Raw genomic sequence first — 12242 nt, forward strand, 5'->3', positions numbered from 1 at the left:
TAATCCTCCTTAATCCCTATATTCCATACTTCCTTCACACAAGTGGGAATTCTGGTGACAGATTATTTGAGCAATCTATATAGTTACTCTGTTCTATCAGTTTTTAGCTATGTAAACTCTGGCAAATCCCTTTATTTCTTGTGTCTCAGTTTCTTCATCTATAAAACCGTGATAATAATCTTTTCATTTCCTACCTTATTGGATTGCCATGAAAGAAGCTCTTTGGAAAAAAGCAAAGCATTATTTAAATATGATGTGATCTGAAATGATCACAGAGGAAACAAAGGTTTTTGTTGTTGTTGTTGTTGTTGTTGTTGTTGTTGTTTGTTACTTCCCCACTCCCCCTTCCCCCTTTGGTCTAGCACTTCCATGGGTTGAATTAGAGTAGTTGTGTCTTCTGCCTTTAGCATAGATGCGTAGGATCACAGATGTAAAGCTTAAAAGTACATTAGTTTCTATAGTTCCTTATAGTCCCCAGTCCAATCTTTTTATCATTTGCATAGTCCCTTATAGACCCTATAGTCCGTAGTCCAATATCCAGATCTCATAGTTGAGGAACTATTGCTTCAGAGAGTTTAGGATACTTTCTGGCCAAGACCCACTTTGGTCTTGTTTGGGTCCTGATTAGCTCAGAGTGAATGTGAATAGCAATTGTTTCTGTTTGGGCCAGAAACCCCCGAGGGTCTTCTCTTTGAAGATTGTTTTTGTTTTTTGTTTCTTTTGTTTTTTTCTAACTAGATTAAAAAAAAAATTCTGTGCCTCATTTCCTACCTATCCTTGGGCATTGTCACAGTCAAAGTGACACTTGTTAAAGACCTTAGTTTAAAAAGGACAAGGTTTCTCCCTACTTCCAGGGCCATGTCCAGTCATACTGATCTGTATCTATCCATTGGATACAGAAGGCTGGTGACTTTGCATAAATCACCCTCACTTAAAGCAAATTCATTTGCAAGTCACGGCATGGCCTCCTAGTTGTTGTTTTCAAGAACAAAGGACAAACAACAACCACACATATAAAGCATTTAGCATGTAGCCTGGTGCTTAAAGAATATGTTTTACCTTCTTTTTTTCCTTGATTACTTTCACATAGCTTGTAACTATCTAAAGGTTGTTTGAATAACCCTAGTTTTTTGAGACTTCAGTCATCCTGATCTATTTCTTGTCACTAGATCCACACAACTTTGGCAAGATTGAAACTGGTGACTTTAAACAGCCCTCCCACACTTAATTGCAATTCACATGCAAGTCAAGACATCACCCTCCAGATATCATTGGTCCACTTTGAGAAGGAAGGGTAAACAAACATAGCAGCTGCCCCACTGGGACTCAACCTGTCAATTATAGTTGGGCAATAGCTCCTTCCTCCCTCCATCTCCTTCCCTCCCTCCCTCCCTCTTTCCCTCTTTCCTTCCTTCCTCCCTCCTTCCTTCTTCCCTCTCTCCCTCCCTCCCTTCCTCGCTCCCTTCTTCCCTCCTTTTTCCCCTTCTTCCCTCCCTCCCTTCCTTCTTCCCTTCTTCCCTCCCTCCCTATTTCCCTCTTTCTTTTCCTCCCTCCCTCCTTTTTTCCCTCCTTCCCTTCTCCTTCCCTTCCTTCTTTCCCTCCCTCCCTCTCTCCCTTTTTTCCCTCCCTCCCTTCCTCCCTTCCTTCTTTCCTTCATTCCTTCCTTCCTTCCCTACCTCATAATTCTCTGTTTAAGTGTCACAACTCAGTTAAACAGGAGGTGAACTATGACTACAGACTATTCTTGTTTTATGACTGGTTGAGAGAAGAGAATCCAAAAGAAAAAATCTTAAGATCAGTTAGAATCATGAAAACAATCATCTGACCTAGTTTACACCTGAATGAGAATTTCTTTCCATTGGAGATACCATCCCCTCATACTATCTTCCAGCATGTCTCATCATATAAACTCTTAGAAAAGTCTGACAATACTTAGTGCTTCTGCTTTCTCTTCTCTGATTCACTTAAGCCTTTGCAATCTGACTTCTGTCCTCATGAATCAGAAACTAGGTGGTGGAAATAGCAGATGGCAAAATGAATTAGGGGCAGGGATTTTATTCCTGGTTCTGTTTCTGAGCACCGATGCAAATTGTCAGAATCTGATTTTCCTCATCTATAAAATGAGAGAGATGAATTGCATAATGTAAAAGCTCACTCATAAAAGTAAAAACCTGTTATATTAATTTCTTGTGAAAAGGTCCTTATAAAATCCATTTTCTGGTTGCCATCACTCAACCCATGGGGAAATGGGGTGATTTGAAAAAAAGAGGAGACAGTAGGAGAAACAGTGAAACTTATTCAAAGCATTCAGCTCCTACAGAATAGGAGAAAAAGTCTGATGGTATTTTTTATAAGTTTAAATATCCCCAAACAACAACAACAACAAAAAATCAAATTTTAGCTATAGTCTTTGGTAGACTATTTCAAAAGTAACCAAATATCACTCTTATCTATGGGCTAAAGTGGCAGATAAAACAGTAGAATTCTGCTCTGGAAGACATTTTTACTACCAACTTGATTTTTTGGTAAAGACCTCATTCTTTGTAAGCAAGCTAAAACTGCGTTGCATTTTTTAAAAGGGAAGATGCTGGAAAATCCTGTCTTCTCTTCTATTATACAATTGTCTCTGAGGAATTATTGCTTCCCAGCTTCTTTCCTTCCACTAAAAAAAAAAAAAAAAATCTGTGTTTCCAATTATTTGCCTCCAGATGTGCTAGCTTGCTCACTTCCAAGTTGAAATTCTCTGTGTGATCCTTTCCTAAGTTTCAAGCCTTCTAGATCTGTTTCTATTAGTTCTGTCTTCACTATGGTTTAGAACATTTCCTATGGAATTCTAATCCTGTCCCCTGGATCATCTTGGAGCACAATTTCACATTGCAGAAAAGTTGCAAAATCCTGGGAGCTGAAGGGCATGGAATTTAGATAGTTTTTAATATTTTTTTTAATTTTTATTTTTTTGCTAAGGTATTAAATGTTTGAGGTTGGATTTGAACTCAAGTCCTCCTGACTTCAGGCCTGTGCTCTATCCGCTCTATCCACTGTCACTTAGCTGCCCCTAGATTTTTTTTTTTTTTAAATCACTGCTCTTTTATTTTTCAGCTTCTGGAACACTAGTCCTTCCAAACAAATCTAGAACCACCAATAATGAATAATGATAAAATAATAGATTTAGAACTAGAAGGGAAGTTAAAGATCAGCAAACCAAATGTTTTAATTTTATATATAATGAAATAAACCCCAAAAAGTAAAGTGATTTGAGAAAAGGTATGCAAGTTGTACATTTCAACAGAGCTAGAATTTAAACTCAGTTCTTGAGTCCAAATATACCATTCATTCTAATGAATCATGCTGTAGTTCCTCCGGTATCCTGTTTGGGAAAGATTCTTTAATTTGTTTAATTTTTTTAAAAAAATCAAATTAAGATTTTCTTCAATTTCCTTTTATAAAATTTTGTTCAGTTATATCTTACTCTTCATGACAATATTTGGGTTTTCTTGGCAAAGATAGTGGAGTGGTTTGCTATTTCCTTCTCTAGTTCATTTTACAGATTAGGAAACTGAAGCAAACAGGGTTAAATAACTTACCCATGTTGTGCCACAGTTCCCTTTTGATGTCCTGACCTAATTGTCCTATTTAGTTACTCTGCCTCAGGTTATAATCTTTCCCTCTTAATGTTTGATGAGATAAAGGTCTACCTCAGTTGCTCTTCCCCAAAACCCCAGGCTATAATCATTCCTTCTTAAATGGTTGATGAGATAAAGGTTTTATATCTTTAGGTTACAATCATTCCTTCTTAATGTTTGACAGGATAAAGGTTTATCCATATTAGACATCATTAGAATATCAGTAACCTCTCCAGTACCTCCCTCCATTGTGTCATCTTAGGTGCCTCCCCCTATTAGGTTATCCCCATCCAGGTACCCCTCCTGTTATGTCATTGTTCTTGTTATTCTATAAAAAAAGCTTGCTCTCTGATACTTAGGGCTGGATTCTTTGAGATGATAGTCTTGTCCAACCCTCGGACCAAGATCCACTTGATCTCAGTATATCTCTCCATTTAATAAACTATTAAATTGGTCTCTAACCTCTTTCTTGCTCATTCTACAGCATTACACCCAGAGTTATACAGCTAGTGTCAAAGGCTGGATTTGAACTTGGGTCTTCTTGACTCTAAGACAAGAATTTGTTTATTGAGCCACTTAACTTTACCCACCTTTACAAACTAGTTAAAATGATTTGAGCTTTCAAGAAATGTGTGCCATGTTTTCCCATAGTATCCATTTTGGAACCATCATGTTTTCTTTATTTATCTAATTCTGGGGTTCTTGAAAATGCCTTGTCCAATTCTGTGTTCCTTGTGATTAAAAACAAAAAAAATCTCATTCAGTGATGATTCATTGAGGGAAGAGTGGATTCTGTGAGAGTATGAAGACAAGTTAACACAAAGGAAAACAAACAAACAAACATGGATGATTATTTGAATGAATGAATGAATGAATGAATTATTTATTTATTTATTAAGTGCCTTCTATGTGCCAAACAATGTGCTAAACTCAGAGATAAAAAAGTAGGAAGTAACTACCCTTAAATAGCATATATTCTAATAGGAACAGAATATATAGTTAGGGACCAACAATCAGACAATAAATCGACACAATCTTTCTAAAGGATTTGGTAACACTGATGGTGTTTGGTGACCTGACTCATTCTCACTCTGTTGCTAACCTTGATATGTGAATCACTTATGTTTTCTGAGCCTCAGTGATTTCTTTAAAAGGAAGAGTTGGAACAGGTGAGCTCTATTTTCAGTTTTTGAGCAGCTAAATGTGCATTGGATAGAGTGCCAGATCTGGAGAGAGGAGGACTCATTCTTCTGAATTCAAATCAGTCCTCAGATACTTTCTAGCTGTATGAACATTGGTAAGTCATTTAACATTGTTTCCCTTCATTTTTCATCTATAAAATGAGTTGGAGCAGGAAATGGCAAGCCACTTCAATATTATTGGCAAGAAAAACCCCCAAAGGGTTAAAAGAGTCATGTATGAATGAACAAAACATAATTTTTAGGTTTATGATTCTTTTTATCTGGAAAGACAGAGGAAGCTTAGGGACTGAATCAATCCATGATGATGTTTGTTTTTAATTTTTTAAATAAATTATTGGCAAAACAGAGAGGGAACATAAATTTAAATTACTCTTGTTGAATTAAATTTGCAGAGGTTAAATTGGTACGTTCAACACAGTTTTCCAAAGAGTATAAGGTTATCAATGATATAATAAAGGAAAGAAGAATTGTTTATCCACCACAATGAATATATGATTGGAATAATGTAAATGGTAAAGATTAGTTAGAAATACACTTTCAAATCTGTAATCTCAGCAAATAAAATTACTATAAACTTTGGAACTAAATTTTATTATTGTATTGTTATATTTTGCTATTTTTTTATCCATTTAAAATGTCATTTTGTTTTGGAAACCACCAAGTATAATCTATATATCCAGTGACATTTCCAAGAAGCAGTTATAATTTAAAATTTCACCCAACATTAACATTTAAAGTCTAGTGAACAATTTTCTCATAAGCAGTATGATGTGTGCAAAGAGAATTTTGATTGAAGTCATGAGACCTGGGTTCATATGCTGATTCTCACACTGAATTTTGTATTATTTGGATAAGTCACATGATCTCTCTGGATTTTACCTTCTGTAACTACTTCCAAGAAGTTTGGAGGAGAAAAAAATTGTCATAGGACTTAAAGAACTATTGATATCTGAGTTGTATTTATAAACAAGAGCCAAACTTAAGTTATTTAGAATTCAATTCAACAAACCTTTATCAACTGCCTATGTATAAAACATGGTGATGAGTGTTATGGATGCAAAGGCAGAAAACTAAAGCTGAAAATATCCCCTGCCCTCAATAAATTTATAATCAACTGGGAGTGTGTGTGTGTGTGTGTGTGTGTGTGTGTGTGTGTTCTGGGGGTAGGAATTTCTTTTTCTCTGTGCCATACTATCTATCTCTATCTACCTACTTTTCTATGTATCTATGTATGTATGTATCTATCATCTATCTATCTGTCTCTGTCTGATTGTCTAATCTCTTTATTGATCTCTATTTATCTGTGGTGCATTATTTATCTATTTTATTTTGTAGTTCACAAATCTTCAGTGACTAGTGACTCTAGGAAGATAACATAAAATATAACAATATTAAATTATATGATATTGTTTGCATTATATACACAAAAATAATGATGTAATATTGTACATATTAAGATCATTGATGAATATTGTCTTTTCTTACATTGTCCTATTGATACAATATGATATGAAAATAGACAATATAATATACTATATTATTTTGCATTACTATTATATGACATGATATGATGAATTCATCTTGGCAATTAAAATCTTTCATGATGTAAGGAATCTAGGTGACACAGTAGATAGAAAATGGTCCCACTTTTTAAGGTGAGAAAGACAAGTTCAGATCTGGCCTCAGATACTTAATGGCTTTATGATCCTGGATAAGCAATTTAACTGTCCTGTGCCTCAGTTTGTTTCCTCAATTATAAAATAAGGTCACAATAATACCCACCTAACCTGGTTGTTGTGAAGATCCATAAGTTATCACATATAAAAAGCTTGTAAATTCCACAATTAAAAATAAGAATCTTGCTTGCCTCTCTACTTTTATTTCATATTATTCTCTCATGCACTTTTTCCATTTTCACCAAACTGTCCTGCTAGCTGTCCCTCCTCCATCCATGAGATTCCATTTCTTCCCACAAGCATTTATTCTCCTAGGAATGACAGTTGACATAAGGAATGCAGTCCCCCTTCACCACTGAATTGCAGACTCCCTTACTTCCTTTCAGTGAACAGCCCAGATGCCATCTCCTCCAGGAATAGGTTATTTTTTTATTTTTATCTCTCCAGGTATGAGCATTCTCCCTTAATTTCTTTTGTGTACAATTAGCATTTACTTTTATGTGTACATGATTGAAACTTCCAGTAAAATATATGCTTTTTTCAAATCAAGCTCTCTTTTCCCTTTTGTTTTCTCATTCTCATCACTTGCATTGAATAGTATAAGCAGTAAATAAATGTTTGTTAAATTGAATTAAATTGAAAATATATTTTTATTTTGTACACACCAACACATATACACATTACATATATATATATATATATATATATATATATATGGAGAGAGAGAGAGAGAGAGAAAGAAAAAGAAAGAGAGAGAGAGAGAGAAAGAGAGAGAGAGAGAGAGAGAGAAGGGGGAAGGGAGAGAGGGAGAGAGAGAGGAAGATACAGATATAGATACAGAAAATGACAGAGACAGAGACAATGTCAGATTCAGAGAAATAATAATAAGAGCTCCTGGAAGAAGACAGCATACTGGAATGGAAGGTCTGGTGACCTAGGAATCAGAAGCCTTAGGTTTTATTCTGAGCTCTGTGTCTAATAGCTATGTGATTTTGGTTTAGATATGTAATCTCTTTGAGTTTCCATTTCCATATATAAAACAAGAAGAGAAGATTATCAGATCTCTAATCATCTTTCTAGCTCTAAAATCTTATGAAAACTACTCTTTATGAGTTAAATTTAGAGCTTTATTTAGTTGGATTATAGTTATACAATTTATTTTTCCTGCATAATAGTCACAGCTATATATTTTTACCATATCTGATAAATATAAAAAAATTCTTGGAATAAAAAAAATCATTCTAAACATTCTTTCACTTATTTTTACTATATAATGATACAAAGGGGAAAAAAAAAAAAAGGTGAAAACTTCTCTGAAAAGATCCAGATAAACTATAAGAACATCTTTACACCTGGGTGGTGTTGCCTCAAAAGAAGTCAAAGAATGCTGTAAACACTGCCCAAATACAATTTATAAAAATCTGTGTCAAAGAACAGGTGTTACTGTTGAAGAGATGAATTCTCTACCTCTTCAGCCCACACTCATAAATTTTGAACTCATAGGCCCTTAAATCAAATGTACAGGGTCCATGCAGATTTATGTGTCCTTTATTACTTTCCTCTGGGGGAAAAAAAGGCAGATCATCCAGCCACATCTTGCCAACTGCTCTAAAACCATAGACACCAAGACATAGCAATGGTCTGGATGCCAGGCCCCTTGGTGGCTTTTTGTTGTACAGATGTTCCAGCACCTGGCTGTTGATGGCCACTATTTTACAGCAGTTTTTGCTCTAAGTTGAGGCTTTGGCCACAACACTAGCATTCCAACTCCAGATGGCTGTTATTACCACATAATTATTTTTAAATCTGATTTTTCTTTCAAATAATTTACTGGTCTCAAATGTCACCTCCCTGCACAATACTGCTGAGATCAAACCATCTTGGTTCTGGGTCTACAGTTAAGTTAGTATAAGAGTGACCTACTTTATAGTGATTGACAGGTCCTTGAACAAACTTATATTAGAGTGTCTATGTGTATGTATATATACATGTTAAATCAATATTAAAATTATATAAAATATGTAAATCTTTTGCCAGATTAATCTGACAAGTATTTTACATTTTAATTACAAATTATTATCTTGGCTATTTTAAAAGGAAAAAGAAAGGAAGAAAGGATGAGGAAGAGAGAGGAAAGGAAGGGAGGGAAGAAAGAAAGGAGGGAAGAGGAAGGAAGGAAGGAAGGAGTAGAAAAATTAATGGAAAGGAATGGGGAAAAGAAAATTTAGAAATCTGGAAAATATAGGAAAATTATTTTTATGGTTTTATAATGGAATCTTGTATAGCCTTTTTGGAGAAGAGAACATAATGAAAAAAATTGAGGAAGCTATCATATATTGAATTACAGAGTAGAGATAAGGATCTCTTTATTATGCCATTACATACATCATATCACAAGTCTAGAACCCCTATATATACATATATACAGATATATGTGCATATATATGCATTTATGTGCTATTTGTCTGTACATGTTTTCTAATCAAGTTTGCCAATTGTTTTGGAGAGTTTGTGTGTATGTGTATATGTATGTGGGTGTATATATGTATATATGTAGAAGGGTAGGAGGGAATCTAAATTTGTGATTTCATTAGTGCAAAGAATTCCTATTATGGAAAATCTCTCAACCAATGCAACTTCACTTTAACTTATACTCTTTAAGGGGAAGCTAGATGGTGGACAAAACATCAGGAAGACCTGAGTTCAAATCTGACCTCAGACACTTGGCTACATGATGGCTGGGCAAGTCACTTAACCCTAATTGTCTCAACAAAAATAAACATTCTTCAAATGCCTAGGACATTAAGAGGTTAAATGATTTGCTCTTGGTCATATAATTAGTATAAAACAGAGGCAAGATTCTAATCCTAGTCTTCCTGACTACAAGTCTGGCATTCTAACCACTATACTATGCTGTCTCTTGCCATCATCATATCCTATTATGTTATACAACTGAGATTTTGGCTTTAAGGACTGGGGAAAGAGATGAATTTCCAATTTCATTGTCTTTAACAAAATAATCAGACTATTATGTTTAACTTTCATTCTTCAGAAGGGTGTTGTTGATGCTGACTGTAATTTAGATGCTTTATTTTAAAGGCTATTTTTATACAGTTTTGTAAATTAGGACTACAGAACCCCTCTTTGTAACAATGCATTTTCTGATGCATATCACCGAAAACAGGACTACTGTTTAGAATAATCATCACTTTAAAAAATCCAGTACTTCTTGATGATACTGTTTGAATAGATAAAAAATCAGGAGATTTGGGCTCTTTTCCTGGTGGCAATACGTATTTACTTTGTGACCTCAGGACAATATTGCCCATCTCAGTCAATTCTTTGGCTTTGTCATCAGATTGACATGGTCTTTAACTTTTCTTTTGATATTTGGGAACTATGTATTTTAAGATCCCTTAATAATCATAATTTATCTTCATCACCCCATTAAAATATTTTTACAGATTACAGATTTTACAGATTAACTTTTCATGCAACTACATTATAGGCATTAGTGGGGGAGGTAGAAAGATTCCATTTTTGAGGTTGGTGCATTTTCCAGAAAGCTAATTCATAGGTATGGATGAACCTGAAACCACAACTAAAACTTCATGGAATCAAGATTTATAGGGCCCAAATGTCATCTGCCTTATCATGTTCTCTAGTCAAGTTTGTTCATTGTTTGGGGGAACTTGTATGTGTGCTACTGCCCATATGCATTTATTTACATGTACATATGTATATACATGCATGGTCATGTAATATGTGTATTATTCATATATTATGCATCTACATATGTGCAAATTTACATAGTTGATCTCTATGGCCCTGAGAAATACATTTCCTCAGGCAATGTGTCCTTTGTCAACAAATCACAATCTCTACTTACATTTATCTTGCTCTGCTTCAAGTCCTTCACTTTCTGTGTCACTTGGTAAAATCCATGGCTGATGAACAAGCTGAAAATTCTTTAAAGAATCCTCCTGCAAGAGAGTGAATCCATGTTAGATACAAATGTACAGGCGGACCAATTGTGCATGTGGATGAATACTTTAGGTTCCATGAGCCAAACACCCCATGCTTTAATTGCTTTCACATCAGTCTGGGCTCATTTTCCTCTTTGAGTTTACCTTTTAATAAGATTTACAGCCTTACCACAGGGATTAAAATATTCTATGTGTGTTATTTCCTAAATTAATATTTTATGTCCTTCTTGTTACTCATTTTAGAAGTGTAATCATGCTAATTCCATAAAGAAACTTCCTTATAAATGAGTTCCATGTTTCTGTTTTAGAACAGCCAGAATGATTTTTTTTCCAATTCACCAAATATTTTTTGAGCCCCTATTAATGTATCAAGTGCAATAAAGGAAGATAAAGTCATAGAAAAAAAATATATTATTTTCAAGGAGTAGAAACCATACGAGCCTCACTGGAGAAAAAAACTATATTGGGGACTAGTAGGTACTGGTAGATGGGTTTGATAGAGTCAGATTATATAGGGTAATAATGTCAAGGGGTTTAGGAAAGTCTGAGCAAAAGTTCAATTCTTCACATTCAGCAAATCTGTTTGTAATTAGATCATTATGAGCTCTTCTCTATCTTGGAGCTTAAAATGTCTATGACTATGTTATTCCAGGGCATGAGAATCCGTAGAATAAAAGAAAGAGTGACTAGAGAAAGATGTGAGATGTTTTCAGCTGTGCATGTCTTTTAGCACATCCAGTACCTTATGGATTATTTTCTTAATTAATTCTTCTTCTGGCTGTGCTTCTGCCTGCCCAAATTTTGCTGTTATGATTCAGCTGTCTTCTCACTCTGGAACATCCCTCTGCTCCTCTGGCTCCCTTCTCTTATTGTTGAGTTCTTTGGGGGGGGATGGGGAGCTTCATTTGGAAGTTGGACACAGGCTAGTCAAGTGAATATCACAGAATCTCATTTTCTTTATTCTATAAGCCTGGACTTCCATCTTTGACTAGCACTCTATCTATATGTACTCTAGGGATTGTGATTGATCACACATTCACTATAATAACCTGAGCTTAGACTTACCTCAATGCTTCTTCCCAATATTCATGTCAAGTTCCTACATCCCAACCACTGTCTCCCATGGAACTCCAAATCTACTCTGGGCTCCTAGTCATCTGTTTGGTGAACCTGATTCAGATCTACCATAGTGCCACTCCCTCATATTTTCTACTTTTTGTTTTAACCGTGCTGACTAATACAAGCTATCCTGGCCACCTCATCCCTACCCCAAATGTGTTGTGTTCCCCAGTTAGAATGATCTTTAAGTTCAGAGTTTATCTTGCTTTTTGCACCTAATATTTCCATTGTCTTGAATATAGTAATTGCTTAAATGCTTTTGCATTTGTTCATTCAAAGGATTTCACAGGCAATTTGTTCTAGCCCAAATCTAAATATATTTCTCTTCCTCTAAAATATCCATTAGACATAAATACTGATAGGTTCCCACAATAAATTGAATTCCTGCTGAATACCCAAGAAACACATGCCATAACCTCCTACTTCAGGAAGTTATAATCTTGACACTTGACCTAATGTTTATTTTCATGTTTCTGTTGTTGTTTTACTCTGGGGTTATTTTTTTAAATTCATGATTTAGAACATTTCAATAAAAATGTGTCAGCTGTTCCTTCCAATATACTTTTATACTAATTCTGTGTATTACTGTGGTAGATGAATAAAGGGTGAAGAAGAACCTTGGAGTTGTGATTTTAA

At 34.9% G+C, this 12242-nt stretch overlaps 1 protein-coding gene across 3 annotated transcripts in view; it reads right to left on the minus strand.

Annotated features, from left to right (window-relative positions):
- The window catches only part of C1H8orf34 (chromosome 1 C8orf34 homolog), a 435849-nt gene that overhangs the window by 18981 nt on the left and 404626 nt on the right, over positions 1-12242 (minus strand). For all 3 annotated transcript variants that reach the window (XM_051970072.1, XM_051970073.1, XM_051970071.1), the window contains exon 14: positions 10391-10484. In XM_051970072.1, coding sequence (XP_051826032.1) covers positions 10391-10484 — 94 coding nt within the window. The remainder of the gene's footprint in view (positions 1-10390; positions 10485-12242) is intronic.

Source organism: Antechinus flavipes, chromosome 1 (assembly GCF_016432865.1).
Source record: "Antechinus flavipes isolate AdamAnt ecotype Samford, QLD, Australia chromosome 1, AdamAnt_v2, whole genome shotgun sequence".
Lineage (NCBI taxonomy): Eukaryota > Metazoa > Chordata > Mammalia > Dasyuromorphia > Dasyuridae > Antechinus > Antechinus flavipes.